This window comes from Vanacampus margaritifer, chromosome 1 (genome assembly GCF_051991255.1).
Source record: "Vanacampus margaritifer isolate UIUO_Vmar chromosome 1, RoL_Vmar_1.0, whole genome shotgun sequence".
NCBI classification, from domain to species: Eukaryota; Metazoa; Chordata; class Actinopteri; order Syngnathiformes; family Syngnathidae; genus Vanacampus; species Vanacampus margaritifer.
The window spans coordinates 39,973,991-39,998,705 of record NC_135432.1 but is presented as its reverse complement, the minus strand read 5'-3'; the positions used below and the strand labels follow the sequence as shown (position 1 = coordinate 39,998,705).

The following is a 24,715-nucleotide window of genomic DNA, read 5'->3' as shown; positions in this document are numbered from 1 at the left end:
ATCTGTCACACAGCTGTATCAGTCATTTTGTAAAGCTAACGTTTCAAGTCCTGCAAACTTTGGAGGAAGCGTCCTTCACGATAGTCTGGACAGTACCATTTTCCTTCTGGGTCACTCTTCAGCATGACACATGTGAAATAAAACCAATCAAATGGTTTGTAGGCTCAAAAATGGGCTTAGGTGGCAAAAGAGGTAATTGACAAGATCGATATACATAAGTTGTAGTGCTTCTGGGTCAGCAATCAAGTCTCCCTTGTCATAGCTTGTACGGATACAAATCGCCTATTCGACGTAACTTGTCGGCATACCGCGCAGTCGCCTGCTTGTCCAAGGTCTCCGTATATTTCTCCATCGTCAGATACGGTGCGAGACTGTGATTCCACGGGGAAAATAATAATAATAATCAGAGCGGAAAGGAATCACTCACCACCAGGACTGGACTGGCACAAATAATCAGCCCTGGTATTTTGACTTAGGCCCAGCGGCCCAGCCCGATTCCTGACCACCCTTGGCTACCACATAGCTCTACCACTCGTTTATTGGTTCAGTTGTCTCTCCATATTGTAAATGGATTAATGGGCTCCTCCTTATAAATTGTGTGCCGGTCTTTCGGGGTAAATTGGAGGAAAATAATAATTGAATAGCACCACGACATCCCCAAACGACACTGGCCCACCAGGCATCTGCCCTATATGCCAGATGGCCAGTCCAGCTCTGCTCATCACCAGCGTACTGTCTACATACTCAAAAGGAGGCGTCCCAACCAATATGGCCAGCGCATTGGAATGTGGGATATGTTACTTTTTTTAGCACAAAGGTGAGAACCCTCTATACAAGACAAAAAAGGGGAAACGGTGCTCAATACTTTGATAATAATGGCAAAACCGTTTATTAAGAGATGTAGATTTACTATATGTCGACCTTTGTTTTTTATTTTGTAAGGAAATCGAAAGTTTTGGAAGGATATTGAGAAGGGTTAAAACAAAGCAAGCCTTGTTGGTATTTGACAATTTGAAGAATGTATTGTCTGATTAGACCTCTTTTTTGTTTTGTTCGAAAGCACGGTTCAACAAAATACAACTTTTTCTCTTTTTGGAGTCGTTTGTACTTTTTCAAGCTTTTGACTGCTGTTTGATGAAAAAACATTTTATGTAGACATTATGCTTCATTTGGAAATAAACATTTCACTCTTTCCTGCATGCATGGCATGGCACTGTGTTGACTGAATACGTCTTCACGGGTATTATCACTTTATTATGAAAAATGTAATTGCTGCAGTAAAAAGTTGTACCATTAAAAAGTAGTATTGGTTAACATTACTTCATTTAAAGCTATTATGTGGTGCAGTGCGAAGTTTTTCTGCGTTTGAGGACAGTGTACGGAGGACGGAAGTGGAGAGTGCAGCAAAAGAGTTCGCATGTTCTGTGATATGTTGGAACGAGGCCACTCCTTCGAGGTAAACCAAAGTTTGTGGTGGAGTTGACGTTATGTAAGTTGATCGACCGGCTTCGGGAACATTTCTAATGTTTGCTGTGATTCACGTGACAGTATAGATTGGTTTATTGTTTTTGTGCGTGTGTCCAACGGATCAGATGAAGTGGACTAAACCGGAATGTGGGAGCTCTTATATGCTCGGATCAATCCAAAGTTGCTCTACTGTTAGCTTTAGCATATCCACCCGACATTTGCTGAGCCAAGTCGAGCCAGTTGCCTCGGAACCAGCACATCGGTGCCACTGATGGAACTATTGTAGGAAAACATTTGTGTAAGTTCGTACTCGAACCGGGGTGGTGGCAACTCGCTGGTTTCTGGGAACCCGGCTGCTGCGCTCTCAGCTCAAGCTAATGGTGCTCATCCAATAACACACATTCAGTTTGTGTTTAAAAAATAATAATATTCTCTTTGTGTTGCTGTGTAATAGAATTCAAGGAGACAGTAAGGAAACAAGAAGGAAAGAAGAAGATAGGAGTTTTTACAGTAAGTGAACTTTGACGTAAACACACGTCACATGACTCGATCACGTCGTCTGCGGATTGAGTTGACACTTTCATACTTGAGTAATAACACGTCTGTTCACAAGTGTAAATGTTTATGGATGCACCAAAATTAAAATGGTTGTCCGAAACCAAAAATGAAAAATGTTTGGCCGAAAACCGAAACGCCGGAAAAAAAATGATGCCAATTTTTACTTTCATTGCATTCATTATAATGAATTAAAATTATAATATTATTGTGAAATGTTTATTTAGCACTGGCATTTTAACAAAGCACAATATGAATTGAAATGTGCTCACACCGCAGACATGTTGACTAATGGTACATTAAACACCGAACGAGAGTTGAGCATTTTCTGGCTTTATAGTCAATGTAGTTCGCACAGGCGGGGACGGATGCGTGCGGCGGGGCAAGGTGCGGCACACTTAAAATCAGAACATTCACATATTTATCCAACGTTTAAAAATAAATAAATACATTTGTTTGCACCAGCTAATTGGCTTCGGAAATGAACTGCAAAGTCACACACAGCGTCCTGTACAGGTCTGCCACCATCCGGTAAGTGTTTCCGTGTTTAAAACTGTTGATAGCAATAGTGCTAGCATTAGCTAAAGTATTTAGCATGGCCACCAGGATGTTGGTGAAAAAGTGGAAGCGTTCGAGGGACTCTGAAAAAAAAGGGAAGGCGCTGCGGGAGATAGAGTGGCTCACCTGTACTGCAATACACGGCAATTCTGTCTTTTTTCGACCCACTTAAATGTTGTACACCAAGTGTCGCCCCTCTCCACTGGTGTGCACAATGACCCAGGGAGCTGCTGCGACCGACCGGTGAAAAGCCAGCGAGAAGAAAAGGCGGACACTCACCTCCGTGTTTGCTGTTTAATTCAAACAGACGCTTGCTTACAGCGGTTTTTTTTGCTTGCGTCATCATAACCTATTTCAGCCGTATTCTTTCGGCTTTAATTTCATTTCGGGCCAAATGCCGAAAATGGCAATAATAGCCATTCGGTGCATCACTCTAAATGTTTTTAACCTCAAAGTAGTATTTTCAGTGACAATACACAGCATTGTTTTGTCCCTATGTTTATTGATTGTTTGAAGAGAGCAGTGATCTTCAAACATTTTACTCCAAGTACCGCCTAAAGTAAAGCCGTCAAAGTACCAACAGACCAACATAAACATTAGCGTTAGGGATGCTCGATACCACTTTTTTTTAAGACAGATAGATACCGATACTCAAATCTTATCGATACCATTGGTAGTTATGATGCATAAACTTTCCAAAAAAACAATGACAGATATATTTTTAAAAAGACCTGTATATCCCAACTAGAAAAATTCCCGCGGAAATTTTGAATGAGACTGCTGACTCTTGTAAATGAGCTGAACAGTTTAAAATTTAAACGACTGGAATCGGTCAAGAAATGTGGAAGTTAACCATAATGAACATCAACTAAAAGTATCTCACTGTCCCTGAAAATGTATTTAAATAAATGTAAATGAGCTGAACAGTTTAAAATTCAAATGACTGGAATCGGTCAAGAAATGTGGAAGTTAACCATAATCTAAAAATATCTCAATGTCCCTTTAAGAGCGCACACCCATTTTTGACTTGGAGCCGTCACGCGCCCCACATTCCATTGTGTATGAGAGACGCACCCCTTGAACAAAAGCCTCTCACGACTTAACGGTTCAAGATACAGATTCAAGAAATGGCTCGTTAGAACGGCAAGGGTTTGGGGAACACGAGCATGTTTTCATTTTTTTTAATTGGATGAAAAATGACCAAATGAGAGCAGGTTGAAAACTTATGATTTATCAGAAATGAAGAGCAAAAGGCGCCTGAATTTAACATGGAAGAGATAGGCGAGTTCGTCCGACTTGTCCTCGCTTGAAGTGAAAATAAAGGTACTAAATGACACCTTAGCCAAATAAAAGTTAATTTGTCTGAAAGAAGACACTCGTGACTACAAAATGTGAGAATCTGATGTCTAGTGAGCAAAGATTGTGGCCATGGTGACGACTTGAAGTGAAACTTTTCCAAATAGAAGTAGACTTTTCTTTGTTCCCGCTACTCTAAAGTTAATTGGTCAACAGAGTGTGTTAGAAGCCTAATTCACTCACTGTCTTTGAACCCGCACAGGGGGGAGAGCTTTCATTCCTTAACTCTTTCACTGCCAGACGTTTTCAAAAACGGGTTGTCCCCACTGCCAGCCGATTTAAGCATTTTGAGTGATCTTTCAAGGTCCACAGAAAATGTTGTGTTTGGGCTATGGAAACACACATGCTACCAAATGAAAGATTGGACTCTCAGCTTTCATCAGAAAAAAAAGTTTGTTTCTACCTTATTCCGTTCTTCAGTAATCAACAATAGAAAATGGTTACTTTCACCGAAATTCTCTGTTTTGAAACAAAAAACGGAGAAAAAGAGCTTTTTGTGAAACGATGTTATTTCATGCACTCTAGTGAATTGTACACTTCTTTTTGTCCATGAATGATGCCACAAACACCTAAATAGTGCTTTACTTCTGTAAAACGCTTTCACCAACAATGAAAAAGTGTTTTTTGATTGCAAAATACGTTTATTTCCATTCAACAGTGTAACAATTTGACAAAACAATTTCGCAAACTATTTACAAATGTGTGCAACTGTGGTACTACTTACAATTATGTGGATGTTTCAAATACAGTTTTTCCTTTTGTAACGCTCTCCTGCGTGCAAGGAGACGCCAGGACTCGCACAACAGTTTACTTTCACTTTCGCATTGGTCCGTTTTGTGTGCAAACGTTACACTTTCTTGGCGGCCTTTTTTTCCGGGGAATAAAAAGCAAGTAGCAGACTGTACACACTCCTCCGATGAATATGCATTGGACTCGGGGCACTCTCCGTCGTCCAATCGAACGTCCGCCTGTGCGTGCTCGGTTATGTTCCGTGTTACGACACCGTCATAGCCGCCGCGTCAGCGGTTCCAATTTCGCCGTCAAGCTCGGATTCACCTTCATCATCATCGATGATGATCATCGTCGTCATCAATGTACTATTTTAGCGTTGGTCGATGCCTTTCGTCTTGTAAGTGTAGAGCTGCTTGCAAACGCTCGCCATTGCCCGTTCCCTCCTCCATCTAGCTCCATCTAACGTCTTCTACTGCCGCGTCAATGCTTCCCAACCACGGAGTCACCACCCTCATCTTCATCATCGATGATGATCATCGTCGTCAACAATGTGCTCTTTCAGCGATGCTTTTGGTCTTTGAAAAAAACGGCTCGGGCGTGAGCTCCTTGCGACCGGCCGCCATTTTTCCTTTGGATTCCATTCTCATCTCCTGCTCGACGCTCTAGCTCCGCCTCTACTGACGCCCACCCGATCTTGTCAAAAGAGAGTCATCGCTGCCCTCTAGGGGCCAAAAATAGTCATTAGGCACAACAGACCGGCTGGAAACTTTCACCACAGCTGCGGAAGCCTTGCCTGCACCCGTTTCAAAAAAATAAAAAATAAAAATTGGATGACGTCTTTAGACGTCATTGGCAGTGCTCCGTAGGTTTTTACTTGACGTCTATAAACGTCAATGGCAGTGAAAGAGTTAAAAAAGATTTCGACACTGAGCTAAAGATGGGAAAAATTCCTACAAAATGAGCTAAAATTCGTATCGGTCGGATAACGTATGCATGCGCAGCGTGTCTTGGAAAAAGGTGCTTGATGTGTGATTTTGTCTTTCCATTTCCCATTCATTCCTATGGCACTTTTTGGGGTAGTTTTTGGGGTATTGCGTCGCCATGGTAAGTCGTAATTCCTAGAAAAATAATGCCGCACCGAGTCAGATCGAGCCGCATCGTTTGATACCCCATTTGTCCCGGTGCCGCATTTTAGCGTAAAAATCGTGGAAGAATAAATAAGAACTAGAAAAATTCCCGCGGAAATTTTGAATGGGACTGCTGACTCTTTGGTAATGAGCTGAACAGTTTACAATTTAAACGACTGGAATCGGTCAAGAAATGTGGAAGTTAACCATAATGAACATCAACTAAAAGTATCTCACTGTCCCTGAACATGTATTTAAAAAAATGTAAATGAGCTGAACAGTTTAAAATTTAAATGACTGGAATCGGTCAAGAAATGTGGAAGTTAACCATAATCTAAAAATATGTCACTGTCACTTTAAGAACTCATACCCATTTTTGACTTGGAGCAGTCACGCGCCCCACAATCCATGTTCTCATTTTCTTATTCGGATAAAATATGACCAAATGAGAGCAGGTTGAAATCTTATGATTTATCAGAAATGGAGAGAGGAAGGCGCCTGAAATTAACATGTAAAAGACAGGCGAATTAGTCCGACTTCTCTTGCTTAAGGTGAAAATAAAGGTATTAAATGACATCTTAGCCAAATAAAAGTTAGTTTGTCTGAAAGAAGACACTCGTGACTACAAAATGTGAGAATTTGATGTCTAGTGAGCAAAGATTGTGGCCATGGTGACGAGTTGAAGTGACGTCACGCACCACATTGCATTGAGATTGAATGAGAGACGCATACCTCAAAGAAGAGCCTCCCACGACTTAACTCTTCAAGATACAGATTCAAGAAATGGCTCGTTAGAACGACAAGGGTTTGGGGAACACGAGCATGTTCTCATTTTTTTAATCGGATGCTGCGCTGCTGCTCCGCAAGCAGTCCCATAATAAAAATAATATACCCATTTACATACCCAAAAGTTTCACTTCAAGTCGTCACCATGGCCACAATCTTTTCTCACTAGACGTCAAATTCTCATATTTTGTAGTCACGAGTGTCTTCTTTCAGACAAACTAACTTTTATTTGGCTAAGGTGTCATTTAGTACCTTTATTTTCACTTTTAGCAAGAGAAGTCGGACTAATTCGCCTGTCTTTTACATGTTAATTTCAGGCGCCTTCCTCTCTCCATTTCTGATAAATCATAAGTTTTCAACCTGCTCTCATTTGGTCATTTTTTATCCGATTAAAAAAATGAGAACATGCTTGTGTTCCCCAAACTCTTGCCGTTCTAACGAGCTATTTCTTGAATCTGTATCTTGAACCGTTAAGTCGTGAGAGGCTTTTGTTCAAGGGGTGCGTCTCTCATACAATCTCAATGGAATGTGGGGCGCGTGACGGCTCCAAGTCAAAAATGTGTGTGCGCTCTTAAAGGGACAGTGAGATATTTTTAGATTATGGTTAACTTCCACATTTCTTGACCGATTCCAGTCATTTAAATTTTAAACTGTTCAGCTCATTTACAATTATTTAAATACATTTTCAGGGACAGTGAGATACTTTTAGTTGATGTTGATTATGGTTAACTTCCACATTTCTTGACCGATTCCAGTGGTTTAAATTTTAAACTGTTCAGCTCATTTACAAGAGTCAGCAGTCCCATTCAAAATTTCCGCGGGAGTTTTTCTAGTTATAGCTAATTTCCTTAAAATTGCTTGAAATTAATGGCAATTATTTTTTTTCAATTTGCTCATAAAAGTCATTTTGAATAGAACACACAATAAAATGAATTTCAAAAATTTGATGAATAAAATGAAACAAATAATCCAGTGGCCAGGGAAAAAAAATAAAGTCCCAATCAAAATATGTTGTCGTACAACTTCCTTTTAAGGAATACAGCGAAGTGCAATTCAATGCAATAGTGTTTCAAGTAATTTAGTAATATCTACCATGTTAAGAATCAGAGGTGGCAAATCCAGGTACAGAAAGTAAAAACCCTGCCACAGTTTGGCTTTAGCCCTTGATGCTAGCTAGCTAGCTCCCTATCTAAAACCATAATTAGGACTCTGGCATTCTGGTACGCCAATCTGAGTATGCAGGTCAAGTGGGGAAGAGCGACCTCTGCTTTGTTGAGTGTTGGGAACAGAGATAGGATAGAATAGGATGCCTTTATTGTCATTATACACATGTACAACGAAATTGTGGACAATTTCCCCTTGTCAATGCAATAAGAAATGAGTAAAAACACAAGTTAAAAAAATAAAATAAAATAGAATAATAAAAAACATAATAAAATATCTAGATATCTACAGTATAAACAATGTACACAGAGGTAGGAATAATGTTATGAAGTGTTATTTATATTGCAAAGACACATTGCACATTTGCATGATGAATGGTATATTGCATATGATTGCACAGATTGGGAAAAAAGCTGTTTTGGAGTCTGTGTGTTTTTGACTTTATGCACCTGTAGTGCAGGTCAAAGCCAGGGTGTAGCCATTGATGGATTGTTTCTTCAGTCCTGTTTAATGTGTATATGATCTGTCAGAGCAACTCAGGCAGTGTAATACTGGCTGCATGTTTGGCAACACTGTGGTCAACCATCTTACAGTATGTATGCAGATGACCTTGCTATATTATGTCACCTAGGATTTTAACAACTGCTAAATATTTGTTCTGACTATGGTGTAAAATTGTATATCAAATATAATGCGAAGAAGAGTGTGGTGCTGATTTGCAGGGCAAAGGGGGATAAAGACATCAGATTCCCATCTTTCTCCCTGTCTGGTCATATGTTAACTGTGTGCTCAAAAGTTCAGTATCTGGGTTATGCGGGTCAAGATCATTACAGATCTGTTGTGTGATGATGACATGTACAGGCAGCGTCGCATGTTATATGCACAAGCTAATATGTTGTGTAGGAAGTTTTATAGGGTTGATCTCAAATGACGTGACGTTTTCCTCATTAATATGCATGAGTCAGACAAAATAACAGCGTAGGACACATGCGTACACATCATTTTGGAAGAGAACGAAATCCCAGGTGTGAAATTTCAACATGGTTCAATCGACAAACATTCAATCAACAAACACACTTTGGAACAGCTTAAACTGTGGTTGACATACAGAGACCTCAAAGTGGGCAGGAATAAAACAGTTTTCGTAGAAAGGTAAGATTTATTGTATGATCGTTGTTCCACTCTGGTGCCGTTTAGATGACTGCTAATATCGTCTTGGTCGCTAATTTTCACGAAAACGAAACGCATTCAAGTCACGATTTTCATTTGAAGATGTTAAGCTTACCTTTTGGCTGTTATTTCTGTTTAGTTACTTTAGTTAAAGTGCCGTGGTTACACAGTGACCGCCCACATCTAAGTGACACTGAACTAGCATGTTGTTGTAGGCATAGGGTTCTATAGCGCTGATACTTTATATTAATTTTCACATCTAAGCAGCAGGGCTTCTGTTGGTAAACTCTAGGTATTTTTGATGACCAGAGTCTTTCACCAACCCCAGAAACATCTAAATTCCAACAAATTAGAGAGACCTCAAGAGACCAAAGGAAAGACTGAGGAAAGGAAGAAAGGATAGATGAAGCAGAGTGAGATCCACAGACATCAGCCTCCACTGATTCAACGACCAGAGGAAGAAGCAGATTGTGTTTGAATTTCGATAGATGCTGGTGTGGTGGATCTGGCATGCATGAAAACCTCCACCAAAGAGGGGAGCCGTCGACCCCGGCCAGGACAGAGCAAGCACAACCCCGCAGGGCCCCCCAGGCCCTGCAGGAGCCACCGGCCGGAGAGCAAACCCAGCAGCCAGGAGCACCCCCCCACCCCAACACGGCAGGCCTGCCAGGCACCCCACCGGCCCACAGCCCCCGCTCCCGAATCTTGAGGAGTTGGTGACTGTAAGGTGTCATTTGATGTAGTCTGCTCGATCCTGCTGGCAGCAACTGGGTTCCTGACTATAAAAACACAACCATTAGTTACAAATTGCCAAATACAGAAACAGCAATGTAAGTTATCGCGATGTGGTGGCTCTCGCTAACAGGCAGAATTAAGTAACCAGATTTAGGTTAAAAGATTCTATATATGTAGACCATGTTTCTATAAATTTCTATATTTTTGTTTTTATTTGAAGCAGATATTTTTTCCATTAAAATGTGATTCATGAGGATGTTAGGCCATTGGTCGATATTCAGAGTTTTTTTATTTTTCAGTTAACTATCAAAAATTTTTTTCACGATATTAAGGGCTACAAGTGTAGATTGAAATTGTTTACGTGGTAAGTCAGTTGTTGTTAGGTCACCTAGCAAACACAAGTTTGGAGATAAAGGTATCCTACAGTCCAAGATAGTGGAAAATTTTTCTAAGACTCGAGTCCAGAAATACATAACCGGAGTGCATAACCATAAAGCATGAAAATAAGTGTCTGTAGTGTTTTGTAAACATTGGTCTAAGAGTCCCATTTTCTTCATCATATATTGAGTAATGTATGTTCTATGAATAATGTTATATTGGATAAGTTGTAAATTTGTGTGTTTTGTCATTTTAAATAAGTTTTCAAAAACTTGAATCCAAAAGTCAGATTCCGGAGCTATAGACAAGTCTGTCTCCCATTTCGTGGTGGGTAAAGACATTTTATCAGTATACGAAAGTAATATATATTTTTGAGAAGTTTTTTGTTGTTGTGAGAGAAAGCTTGGTAATATCTTTAGCTAAAACAGGCGGTTGAAGCGTACCCCGAAGTGTTGGAAATTGTTTCTTTATCATACTTTTAACTTGCAGATAATGTAAAAAAAAAAAACAGTTTTTTTATTTTGTATTTTTAGAGCAAGGATGTATATGATATAAACATATTATATTATCTGAGAAAAGATAGTGGAGATGTGTAATTCCTTTCTCCTCCCACACACCTAAATAAAACGATTGGTTGTTAAGTTGAAAGTCGGGGTTATGTAATAGGGGAGAAAGCCCGCAGGGCTCCACTTGGGCTTTTGTCAGGGTGGCGAAAATCATTGGGTTTTTAAAACAATTGTGTCGCTTAATTGATGTTGTAATAAAGAGTAAATCTAGCAGTCTGAGGTTATTACAATCCTTCTGTTCTAGTTCCAGCCAACAGTTAGTATCTCTGTTGGGTTGTGCCCATAGAACGATATATTGTAGCTGGTTGGCTATATAGTAGTACATAAAATTTGGTGCCTCTAGACTTCCTTTGGATTTACTTTTCTGAAGAGTAGATAGACTAATCTTTGCTTTTTTTTTATTCCAGTAAAATTTTGTAACGGCCGAGTCCAACAACTGGAACCAGTTAGCCGTAGGTTTAAATGTAATCATTGAGAAAAAATAGTTTATTTTGGGTAAAACTTTCATTTTAATGGTGGTTATTCATCCTATTAGAGAAATAGGACGATTATTCCAGCGCTCCAAGTCACTATAAATGCTATCCAGAAGTGGAGTAAATTTTTAATGAATTAAATCAGTTAATTTAGGTGAGATTTTTATGCCTAAGTATTTTAAATTACCTATAGGAAATGAGTAGTGTGGGTCCTGGCTTGCAGGGTTCCATGAATTTTCTGTAATAGATAGTAGTGTTGATTTTGTCCAGTTAATAGAATAATCTGATAAATGTGAGAATTTAGTTATTTAGTTAAATACTTCCCCTAACAAAATAGCAGGCTTTTCAAAATAAAGTAAAATATCATCGGCATATAAATTAATTTTGTTACCCCAGAGGTAATTCCTTGAATCCTTCTTTCCTGGCGTATAGCTAATGCAAGCGCCTCAATAAATATTGCAAATAATAAAGGGGACAGTGGGCATCCTTGTCTTGTTCCTCTCTGTATAGTAAAACTCTGAGACTTCCCAAAGCCACATTTATTTAAAACAGCAAAGAGAAAGGACCAGTTAACTTTGTCGAAAGCTTTTTCTGCATCCAATGATATAACTGCCTTTTTTTTTCTTTTTTTCTAGAGCTCAGTACTGTTCATTCGATTTGACATCATCATTGCTCTCCTTTTTAAAAAAAAAAAAAAAATTAAAAAAAAAACTGTTTTTTTTTTTCTTTCTCTCTTTTTTTTAAATATATATACATATATATATATACATAAACACACACATATATATATATTTTGTGTGTGGGTGAGCATGTGCATGTGCGTACGTGCGTGTGCGTGCGTGCGTGTGTGTATTCATCAGTTCACCTAAAGCCCATTAAAAAAAAATCCCATACTAATAATATAATATAATAATTAATTGCCAAATGCAGAAACATCAATGTTAAGTTATCACGATGTAGTGGCTCTCGCTAACAGACAGAATTAAGTAACCAGAATTAGGTTAAAAAATTCTATATACGTAGACCATGTTCCTATAAATTTTGATATTTGGTTTTTATTTGAGGCAGATATTTTTTCCATTAAAATGTGATTTATGAGGAGGTTAGACCATTGGTCGATATTCAGAGTTAGTTTATTTTTCCAGTTAACAAGAATTGTTTTTTTAGCGATAGTAAGGGCTACAAGTGTAGATTGAAATTGTTTATGTGGTAAGTCAGTTGTTGTTAGGTCACCTAGCAAACACAAGTTTGGAGATAATGGTATCCTACAGTCCAAAATAGCGGAAAGTTTTTCTAAGACTTTAGTCCAGAAATACATAACCATAAAGCATGAACATAAGTGTCTGTAGTGTTTTGTAAACATTGGAGACAAATGTCGGAGTCTGAGAGTCCCATTTTCTTAATCATATATTGAGTAATGTATGTTCTGTGAATAATTTTATATTGGATAAGTTGTAAATTTGTGTGTTTTGTCATTTTAAATGCGTTTTCACAAACTTGAATCCAAAAGTCAGATTCCGGTGCTATAGACAAGTCTGTCTCCCATTTTGAGATGGGTAAAGACATTTTATCAGTATATGAAAGTAACTTATATATTTTTGAAAGTTTTTTTGTTGTTGTCGGAGAAAGCTTGTTAATATCTTTAGCTAAAACAGGCGGTTGGAGCGTACCCCGAAGTGTTGGAATTTTTTTCTTTATCATATTTTTAACTTGTAGATAATGTTATATTGTATTTTTGGAACAAGGATGTATATGATATAAACATATTATCTGAGAAGAGATGGTGGAGATATGTAATTCCTTTCTGCTCCCACACACCTAAATAAAACGGTTGGTTGTTAAGTTGAAAGTCGGGGTTATGCCATAGGGGAGAGAGCCCACAGGGCTCCACTTGGGCTTTTGTCAATTCTAGTGCCTTCCACCAGGCAGTCACGGTGGCGGAAATCATTGGGTTTTTAAAACAATTATGTCGCTTAATCGATGTTGTAATAAAGAGTAAATCTCGAAGTCTGAGGTTATTACAATCCTGCCTTTTTTATCATGCCGCTGTGACATGCTAATAAGGTTAAAGAGCCTCCTAATATTATTAGTAGAGTGACGACCTTTAATAAAGCCTGTTTGGTTGCATACAAACAGTATAAACAATATAAGCAAACAATATAGACTCAGTCCTGTGTATATATTTGTATAGGCTATTTGTTAATATTGGCATGTTATAGGATAGAATCAAAGTGGTTAAGTGATTTATGTGATTTGTGTAAAATAATAGATAACGTGTAAGTGAATATGAGGTGGAAGTGAAGGAAATTAGTGGGGGATTAAGGATGTAACAATACACCAGTAACTGGTAACCTAAGCGAGATTTTTTTGTTTAAATATATTTTAAATAAAGTTATGTATAAGTTATGAATGTATGTGTAATATTATATTTGTAATATAGCTTATGCATAATAAGTACTCATATTTTAGGTTTTATAACCACAAATACAGTATATGTATACATCTAATAATCAAACAAAGTTTAGTTCCACCAATGCCAATTAGCAACAGCCAGGGAGTGGAGTAGGGGTTCCGGAATAGTTGGCCATCGATATATAGCTTATCAACGACTATTGTAGTCCGTTTACCCTCCTGCCTATTTTGTCTCATTATAGGAATTATATTTCACCGCTCATTAATCTCTCTTTGGAATTGGTCATTCATTCTGAAAGAGGTCCCTTTAAGCTCCCGTCCCTTACTTTTAACAAATTCTTTCTCTTTAAAATGCTCAAACTTAGCGATAATAGGACGGGTTTGTTGCCCCTACAGGCTTTTTGATTTTTTTATTTTTAACGATATCGTCATAATTTTTTTTAGCTCGGCCTCTGGATTGTCAGAGATATTCTCCGATATGCCTGAGAATATTAAATTATCTCGCATGCTACGGGATTGGACATCCGTTTCTTTAAGCGTTTTATTCTCCTTTTTAATCGTTTCCAACTCGGCTGAAACAGTCGCGAGTGAAGAGCGTAACTCGGAATTATCTCGTTGGAGGTCACTTACCTGTTGTCCGACGAATTCCAAACTCACCTTTAATTCCTTAACATCCTCTCGGATGAGGCAGAGGACATCTATTTTTTTGTTTATGGAGTCCAGCATACTGACCGAAACATCCGTAGTAACTAGATCCTCTGTGTCCGTCGCTGAGTAATTTTTTCTCTTCTTGGAAGGTTTTTCGTAGGACGGATCCTCCATCGCACAGCTGTAAAAGTATCTGTCGATGAAACGTTCGAGGTCCTCCACGCTGGGTGGTAATCCAAATCGGTCGTATGGAAGAGAGAGGAGAAAAGCAAAGTTATATGGTGGTTAAATTCGGATTTGGTTTTGCATAATAGAGCTAGTTCTATCTTAGCAGCAGGGCGCCGTCATGTTGGGTGTTCCTGGTCTCGCTGCAGGTCTCGCGATAGTCACAGCATCTCGCGATAACTAGCCACCCGCTGGATGCTTTCCAACCTGAGACTTTTGCATCATAACGTAATTTTCCTGTGACTCCATAATCCTCTGCTCCTTCTTCTTCTTTTTTATTGGCCCTCTGTATTCTTATTTTGAAAAATAAATATAGCTGCCGGCACCGGCTTCAACAACTTCCGTTCATCGTGCTTCCGCTATCGCGGTCGCATGAGCGAGGTGGTCTCCAGGCTGCAGCAATACCCTACTCAGCCACCTGGCAGAATGAGACCGCGTCTCATAGTATGACATCATCCAAGGATAACGTAATAAGAATAATTTGTTTTATGTAAATTATATAGCAGATTTTTGGGGGTTTTGAGAGGCAGCAAAACTACTTTCACAAACATTTTATTTTATATATAAAATAAATAAATGGACAAAGGGGCACTTTGGGCATCAGTGCCAAAAGAGCATGTGCCCTGGCACCCGTGTTGATTACAGTTGCAATAACTAAAGAGTGACAATCTACACGTACAGACACATAAACTGCATTTGTTCTTACCTGATTCCAGCTAAATGTAAAGTAAGACATTTTTTTATGCTACATGCACCATAGGAAAATCCTAATAGCACTACTTGTGTTATGTAAAAATGTAAATTTCCTGTACATTTTACATAATCATTTTTATTTATGTAAATTTGTTGTTCATAATTGATTCTTCATACACAAATGTTAAAATATTTTTTGTGGGTGATTGGCATTGGCATTGCAGAAAAAATTCAAAAATATTTATTGTTTAGCCATTATTTCAATTAAGAATTTTAAAATTGATTTTTTTTCTTCACATGCATGCACGCACACATATAGCCTACACACATACAAACACACACCATCTATCAATTGTTCATCCCCCCCACGCACAGTGGCTCGGTGGTGGCATTGGTTCGAAGTTTGAACCCCAAGTTAGTGGACAGTTGCACGCACATTATCATATGCCCTTTTTTTTTTACTTTGAGCACCTGCCCCTCCAAAGGTCACTGCACACCCCCGAGTAAAGGTCGTCATAATGTTGTGGTCCCTCTCTGCTGACCGCAAATTCCAGCCATAGCACGCTACATAAGACTGTCTTCTCATTGTTGGAAGGTGGGCTTCTGTCAACATGCAGCTGACCTATCAGAAGCTGCTTGCTCAACGAAGGTGGAGTTTGCGATTCCGGCATCTGGGAATGGCTCTGCTTGCAACCTACTCCATCAAGAAGCTGTTGTTGTATGTCCGGAGGCGGACCAAGGTAAGACGCACGCACGCACGCACGCACGCACGCACGCACGCACGCACGCACGCACTAGTTAACTTGGGTATGTTTGTTCTCCAGTGTGGGGCTAATCTTCCTGTGGGTGTGACCAATGACTCCACCACCGCAAATGTGGACAAATTGAAGGGTTGCGACAATAGGTGAGTATTACATGTTCCATTAACCTAGCGTTATATGTGTGCTTGTGAGACATTTACACCAGTGGTCTCCAGCCACCAGTCCCGGTACATTGTGTGTGTGTGTGTGTGTGTGTGTGTGTGTGTATATATATATACTGTATATATATATATATATATATATATATATATATATATATATATATATATATATATATATATATATATATATATATATATATATATTCATCCATCCATTTTCTTAACTGCTTGTCCACACAAGGGTCGCAGGGGGCGCTGGAGCCTATCCCAGCCAGCTCCGGGCAGTAGTATATAATTAGCGGTTTCTTAGTGTCCTAAATTAGCGATTGAATATGTGTTTGGGATAGTGTTGTGTTGATGTTGGTCGCAACTACAATGTCAATCAACTACGATAAAGTAACGTTCTAAAAGGGAAGTCAAGCTAGCCATCACGCCACGACGCGGGCGAACTTCAAAGTGAAAATGTACTAAGGCTATTTTGCTTTGCCATCAAATTATTACTGTATTTGGTAAACTTTATTGTAAAGTTAGACTTAGCATGTATGTTCCGTTGAGTATGTTTCAGCTTCCTTGACATGTCAGAATGGACTGTGAATGTGCACTTTGTTTTTGTGTCAACCAAGATTCCACCACCTTCTGGATGAACTGCAAATAGTGCTGGCATTTTTCTGGGTTTTTTGTCCTATAAATGATAAAGGCATTGTACATGCACAGTTGAATCATAAAGATAAAGAGAATAAGTTTTTCTTGTAAATGGGTGGTAGGAAATGTCTTGATCCAATTTATCCACACCATTCATGGAGGCATTGTAAGCCACAACACACTCCTGTCCAAGTCTTTTTTTGAGTGCCTTGTGCCACACCTCCACTGTCTCCATTTATCATGGCGACAGGTTGTCACCATCCTCAACAAGCGTTTGTAATGCCATGTGATGGCCAAAACCCTTGTATTATGCCGCCTCAGTTTCCCCCCTACCCTAAGACCAGTCTTTGTTGCCTCAGTGGTGTCACTTGGTTTGCCCGTTCTTCCTCAAAGTTCCACAGACATTGTTACATGTTGCCAGTAGACATTCACACAGCACGATTCAATTGTAGAAATTATCCAGATAAAGTGTGTGCCCGTTTCCAGTCAGACGATCCAGTAATTTGAAGACTGTATCCGGCAGGTGAGAGGTTGTACCCACATAGGGTTGCATATTGAAGCAATAACCAGTTTGGGAGTCACAGAGTATGTAGGATTTTATACCATACTTGACTGGCTCATCATCTCTTCATCAATGCAAATATTCTTGGCAGGTTGGTACATTTCCTTGAATTTGTCCACAATGTAGTTGAAGACAGGGCGGATTTTGTGAAGTTTGTCATCAGTCTTGTGTGACTAATTGTTACTGAAATGGAGGAAACGCCAGATGAGCTGGTACCTGTTTCTCAACAATTTTGACATCTTGCACAGACGCTTTAGTACACAGTTTTTTTTTGTACGAAAGAACCCTGAGGCCACAGTAAAAGCCCAGCATCCCCCTATTCCTATGTAGTAGGGATGAGGAAGTACAGCACTATCTGTATCTGTCAAAACAGCTTTGTATATTCACAGATGCGTTAATAGTCTCTCTTCCAAGCACTCTCCCCCGCCGGCGCAGAGCGCATATCAGGCTTTTGATGGCGTATAGATCGGATGAGTGCGGATGAGCGTTCACAGTGCAGACGGATCACATACATATCCGATTTATATCCACATACAAAAGAGGCCCAGGTTGGTTGTGAAAAAAAATAGAATTATACTGTTCACACTGCATGATAAAATCAGATATGTGTGAAAAAAAATCAGGATTGAGCTGCAGTATGAACTTAGAGTCCTCAGTCCAGTCAGAGACAAATGTGTTTTCTGCCACCAAAACAATTTTAATCCTGCTTTAAAATCCTGCAAGCTTAAAAATGTATCTTCACCAATGATTTTGCCATCCACTGTCCTGTAGACTTCTGTTTTTTTGTCTCGCAGAAGCTGAGACTAGTGTTAAGTAAACTAAACAAAAATAATTTCGTCAACACACATTTTTACCGGACTAAAACTAGACTAGACTAGACCAAAACTCTCATTAATAAACAATAACAGGGACTAAATCAATATGCATTTTTGTTGACTAATGAAGACGAGACAAAAATGTACTTCACTTTGTAAAAACTGCATGACTAAAACCTATGTGGACGTTTTAGTTCATGAACAAAAAGGAGACGAAAATTATCACTGTGACTGTTATGTGACTCAGATTTTGACGGTATGATAACCTTGAGCAAAAATATCGCGGTCACGGTATCATTGTATTGAATTTCCAGCTTTAAAATGTATTATTTTTATATATTTTGGTAAATAAAAAAACCCTTTTCCACATTGAACAGTTTTATTTTCAAACGTTTGTCATACTAAGTGAAAATTACTAAGTATCAAAACAAAAGCTGTAAAGCTGGCAAAACCTGCAAACAAATAATGCAATATTTCTGATTGGGCACAACATCAAAATTAAACTGAAATGTGAAATTAAGTATTAAGCATAATAAACACAAAAAATAAAGGATTTTTTTTAACAACAAAAACAGATGAACATTTCTTGCATATTTTCCCATCAATTAAAATTATGATGCAGTAGTACTAAAGTAAACTAATTTAAACACAGTATTGGATTATCAAATTTAATCGAGGTAAAAACGGTCCTACACACCGACTCCCATGTGTATCAATTATTGATAAAATTACAATATTGATTCTATCATTTAATGTTTAATTTTTTGCACAGCCTCCATGCTGTTTTTTTTAATGATTCGATTTTAAACTGATTTACAAAATGGTGGAACCCTTAAACAAAATTATAGACATATCGGCTACATTTAATTTTAGCACAACAGTAAAATTAACTATTTTGCAGAAAGAGTAACACTCTGTGATGTGAACGTGTTAGCCATGCTAGTTAAATAGAACGACACCTTATCAGCCTTGATAAGCTTAGTATTACACTACTAACTCATAGCGTAGTCGCAAACATTCATTTTTCAGACAGCGTTATGTTATTTTACCTTGAATTTGTCAAACAGTGATGGGTGGTGCCACACAGTTATTTTGTTACAAGCTTTAATAATAAGGAGACCAATAATACTTTTTTAATACCTTTTTATTATTATTGAACGCCAAAGAAGAACAAATGGTCAGTGTTCTGTTCCATCACTGTCAAACAGAATTATTCATTTTCCAACTCAAATGAACCTTGTAGTTGGCAGACTTCCTTTAATTGTCTCAAAAGGGGACGGGTTTTCCCATACCTTTTCGGAATGCTGTGCAGCGCTTTCTTCTAGGTTTGAATATTAAACTTGTGCTATCAATCTTGTATGAAAAATCCCATTAACTCATTTACCGCCAAAAACGTTTAATGACGAATAGTAAAATCCAAATGAATGCCGCCAAAAACGTAAATTGACTCTTACTAAATTATTTTAATCCTCAATGGGCAGCGTAACGTCCATGCAGCGCTGCCTTGTCATTGGAGTTGTAAAATCCCAAAACACCCACTAATAATGGCCAGCAGATAGCAGCATTGTATCTCTTTTCAATGTTCTCCCGGTAATATGGACAATATGGACTTTATAATGAAATATCATGACTACGATGAAATAGAACGTTTTCAAGGATGATGTGAATGATCAAAGCCTTTGTCACATTAAATCTAATTCACAGAGCGTCACAAAATATTAGTGTCAGAGTCACTGTATCTTTTCACAAAAAGCTTATTTTCTCATCTTTTCAATTTTCGCTCAATGTCACTGAAATTATTTTCAAATGCTGATTACTAAAGAACGGAATAAGGTAGAAACATACTTTTTTCTAATGAAAGAATGGAACGCGATCTTTCTTTTGGTATGCCTGTTTTTGTAGTGACAGCACACAATATTCTGTTTGCCTTGAAAGATTAGTTAAAATGCTTGAAATCGGCTGGCACTGTCTGGGTTGTTTTATGGATAATTTGTGGCAGTAAAAGAGTTAGTAGTCCAAATAATACATATCGTCACCCTCTTAAAATAATTGCCCAAATAATTTTGGGGAAATTTTATTTTTGCTTAAATCATCTCCTTATGATGCAAAAGGTTAAAAATATATATTTTCCTGAAAAATCTGGGGAAAAAATGACTTAGGTGATCAATTTAAGGTGTCAATATTAAGTTGAAATATAGAATTTTTAATTTTTTTATTTTCTTTTAAACTCTTACTTAATAGTAAAGAAATATAGGCCAGGTCGTAAGCTATATCGCACATGCTGTTATTGTGCAAAATTGTTATATTTTGGAGTGAAGCCCAGCCAGAGCCCACTTATTGCCCGTAGCTTGTTTCGCCCATCTACTGCCCAACTACTGCCCAAGTGTGGCCTAACAACGAAGCCCACTTTTAAGCCCATGGCCATTCAAAGCCCAACTAGACCAAGCGGTGCCCATATGGGCCCCAACTGTACGTCATGGTGCAAAAAAAGGGTGGGCACCACTGATTTACACCGTTATTAAATGCTAGCTTAACCTCATTTTGTGTGTGTGTGTGTGTGTGTGTGTGTAGGTCTCCATCAGTGAACAGAGAGTTCATTGTGCAACTGGCTGGGCTGTTGAAGTTGTTGTTTCCACGATTACTGTGTCCTGAGGTGACCGTGCTTGTCCTGCACTCTCTCACTCTCATGTCTAGAACCTTCTTGTCTATATATGTTGCCACTCTTGATGGTGAGTGTGTGAGTTAAGCAACGTTCTGTCTGTTCAGGAAACATTTCTTACAGTTATAAAAGACACTTTAAATTTAGTTTAGCCCCACCCCTTGCCTTATGTGCAGGCATGATTGTCAAGTGCATCGTGAAGAAGGACCCGCGTGCATTCTTACTGCAGCTTCTCAAGTGGCTCCTCGTGGCCGTTCCTGCAACATTCATCAACAGCGCCATTAGATTCCTAGAAGGTCAACTGAGCCTTCGCTTCCGGAGTCGGCTGGTCGACCATGCATACCAACTCTACTTCAGTAACCAGGTAACACACTGGCTGCTGGGGTCCATTCCACAAAGCATGTTCAACAAACACCGAGACTAACCCTGAACACCAAGTTGACATACACTGAGAGAGGAAACTCTGTGTTTTCGGTTCCAGGACAGCTGATTTGCGGTAATTTTATCAATGCAGATTAGTTTCACCTGGAGTTACCACGACACTAAAAAGACCACATCAATGGAGGCCGATTCGTCGAGTCACCATGGCAAAGGGAAAGCAGAGCGCGCTGCCACCCTGTGCTGCCGCGTTTTTTTACCCTTCTCAACTGAAAATCTTAATGCGATCATATAGCGAACTTGAACATGTCTTTAGAAAAAAAGTGCAACACCACAGCGGCTTCCCATAGAGTAAGGTGGCGTGGGAGAACGTTGCTGCTCGGGTCAATGCATAAATTTAAATGCAGTCCTTTGCAATCACAATATTCCAGGGGAAACCTGTTGAATGGTAGGTCATTAATTCATTTCATTTAGATGCAATCCTGCAGAGGTGAAGCACACTTGACTTAAGATGAAATATGAAAACATTATTCAAGCACAACACACAATATATGCTGCAATGTGAGCGCATTTGACTACGGCTGGTAATGTTGCAATTGTAAGGACGGATTAAGTTGTATATGTAAAAGACTTTGATGTGAAACGGTACTGCTCAAAAAGATAACTGTCCGGAAATGCCAGCATATTAATGTGCGGTCTGATAACAATCTTTCAACAAATATTGAATTCCCTCCGCAATATTGTGGCACCTTCATCAATAGGGTCAAAAAAAATATAGTAAAATAAGAAAATTATTATTTCAAATAAGCAACATTATCTGCCAACAGAACAAGTAAACTTTTCTTAAATTTACCTGTAAGATTTTGAAAAATAAGAAAATAATACTATGCCTATATCAACCACATCGGTCTTGAAAATAATATTTAATACTTACTTTTTTTCAAGCTGTAATAAATAAAACTATTTTCTTAAAATACATAAGTATTTTTTTATGCTTGGATAACTTTGCCTGAGTGTCAAGCAGGTAGGTAGCGGGTCCCATTTTTATTGTCTTTGGCATAACCCAGCCAGGGACTTGAAACCACAACCTGCAAGTCTGAGGGGTAGGCACTCTACCCTACCACTAGACTAGAGTACACCACTAGAGTAGGGAATAGAATGAGGATAAATGAGCTTAGTAAATATAACAAAATTAACCACTTAAGCTATATTGCACTTTTGTCTGATTGTTTACATACTTGTATTTGGTCCATTTAACTTATTACTAGAATATGCAAAATCTTAAAATTAGAAAATTCAACATATGAAACCCCAGTTCACGGCCTCTGATGTTGGTTAGTTGTCATCTTAAAATGTTGAAAATGCTTGTTTTAAGCCTCACAGTACTTAAAACTGGCTGTTAACACTCAATGCCAAGACATGTTGATCAAATAAGATAATTAAGTATCTTAAAATAAGCACAATGATCTTGTCTGACAATTTCATTTTAAGTAAAAATAACTTGTCAAAGAAACAGTCAAATTCAGGTTAAATTTAAGAAATTATATCTTACTTAAGTTTTTTCTTTCAGTTTTTGCAGTGTACACTATAGACTATAGGCGTATTTACGCAAAAAGTTGCCACAGCGGACTGAATGAATGAGGAAATGAAATGTTGTGTGGCTGAAAGGAGGCGGGTACAGGGAAGTACTCGAGGTTCATTGTGAAAAACCTGCTACCTACCAGCTTTGGTTCATGGACACTTTTACTACGGTAACTGATCGAGAGCTTAAATTACCTATTTTTATGAAAAAGGCTAGAGTTACCTCTTTTCCTCTGGTTTCAGTTACCTCCCTTTCTGAAACAGAAGATGCAGAGTTTCCCACATTTCAGGGTTTCTTGACCCAGGGTTCTCACTAAAACTGCTTTGTGAAATAGAGCCCTTGTCACAGGGCAAGATGTGGCGGGAAGATGTGACACAGTCGGGTGTGTGTCGTTTGCCAGACATACTACCGAGTCAGTAACATGGACGGCCGACTTTCCAACCCGGATCAGTCTCTGACGGAGGACATCGTCATGTTCTCTGCCTCAGTGGCCCATCTCTACTCCAACCTGACCAAGCCTATCCTGGACGTGGCTGTCACTGGCTATACATTACTGCGCACTGCCCATGCCAAAGGTGGCCAATTGCCGCCGTGGATGCCATTATCTTGCAGCAGCAGAAGTTGTGACGGGCGCTGTGGTTTTCTCCCATGCAGGAGCCAACACCACATGGCCCTCAGTCATCGCTGGCCTGGTGGTGGCACTTACGGGCAAAATTCTGCGCTCGTGTTCGCCGAGCTTTGGGACGCTGGTGGCTGAGGAAGCGCGGCGCAAAGGCGACCTGAGGCACATGCACTCGCGCATCATCGCCAACTCTGAAGAGATCGCCTTCTATGGAGGACACCAGGTAATGATTGCCCCATTCTGGACAGAAAAATTATCATGCGTGCCATTCACCAGGCCTGAGATTTGGCCAGCCAGACTAAGGAGCCAGCCGGGCTCCTAACATGGGAAATTTCGGTAGCCCGACAATTTTCCAGGTAGTTTGACTCCTTTGATAAGAAATATGGTCATTTTTTTCAAGTCGTATCGTTACAAAGCTGAAAATAATGCAGGGTTCCACGTTAAGCCTTTTTGGGTGGTTGCCCGAGAAATTGTGGTCTCCCTGCCAGAACCAGCACTGTCCCTGTATAACGGCTTGGTCTGATGCGTCACATATTTGGTCAATTTAATGTTTTTAAAAAAACATTTTTTTATCTTTACCATTAGTCGGTCACACGTGTGTTATTTTTAACAAATTATTCACCATAACTATAATAAGTAATAAAACAAAATAATTATTCCTACAGTGATAATAAAAGATAAGTAAAAAACAGTGATGTCTCTGCATTTGGGGCCAGTGGGGCCAGGCCCCACCAGATGGTGCTGTTGAGCACTATGCAGGCTCATAATTGGTCTTCTTTATACCTAATAATTTATAAAATTTTATTCGATCAAGAATAATAATATTCAAATAAATACCAATTATGTTTGTAAGGTAATTTCTTTACAAACATATGCATAATGCAAAGCCAAGTTCAGGGGTCTAAAGCCTCGTTTCCACTGTATCTACTCGACTCTGCAAAAGCCCCGTCTCCACCAACAAATCTACCCGGCTCTACTCTACTCTACTTGCTTGCTTTTTCTGGTACCTGCTCCTTTGCGTTTCTAAAAAAAGTAGCCCAGTTCCAAAACGTGGCGTAATTATTTTGGAGGCCAATGATTGGTTCGAGACATGTCGTCATCAATGTGCAGCTGCGCAAACCACCACCCCGGGAAAACAGTTCCCATTAACGATGAAGAGAGGACAACAATGGCTTCCAAACAGATTAATGCTTGGACTTTTGAGGAGGTGCAAACCTTTTGAACATTATTCAATGCAGTCTTCTGGTTGTTGCAATATTCATTTGATGTCTTCAGGCTGAAATAAACAGGCACAAACCATTGTTTGCGCTCTCCATTGTTTTTGCTTGTGTGTGCAGTGCACGCTAGCTGCGGTCGCTTTAGCATGACATCACTGGCAAGTTGAGGAAGGTCTCCCCGGTGGTGGCCGTGGCTGTGGAGACGCACGGCTTTTTGGTGTAGAGCAGAGCTGAGTCGAGTAGAGTAGGGTAGATACCGTCGGTGGAAACG

General features: G+C 39.1%; 1 protein-coding gene across 9 annotated transcripts in view; it reads left to right on the top strand.

Moving 5' to 3' along the window:
* The first annotated feature begins 1,331 nt into the window (after window positions 1-1,331).
* Window positions 1,332-24,715, top strand: part of abcd1 (ATP-binding cassette, sub-family D (ALD), member 1) — a 62,917-nt gene continuing 39,533 nt past the window's right edge. The window contains exons 1-9 of one of the 9 annotated variants that reach the window (XM_077555211.1): window positions 1,394-1,489; window positions 1,593-1,765; window positions 1,922-1,977; window positions 15,641-15,785; window positions 15,870-15,949; window positions 20,558-20,715; window positions 20,798-21,009; window positions 23,006-23,180; window positions 23,260-23,450. In XM_077555211.1, the coding sequence (XP_077411337.1) occupies window positions 15,657-15,785; window positions 15,870-15,949; window positions 20,558-20,715; window positions 20,798-21,009; window positions 23,006-23,180; window positions 23,260-23,450 (945 nt within the window). In that variant the 5' untranslated portion in view covers window positions 1,394-1,489; window positions 1,593-1,765; window positions 1,922-1,977; window positions 15,641-15,656. Of the gene's footprint in view, window positions 1,848-1,921; window positions 1,978-15,640; window positions 15,786-15,869; window positions 15,950-20,557; window positions 20,716-20,792; window positions 21,010-23,005; window positions 23,181-23,259; window positions 23,451-24,715 lie in introns of those variants that run through there. The other 8 variants (XM_077555213.1, XM_077555212.1, XM_077555209.1 and 5 more) reach the window with 8 other exon arrangements.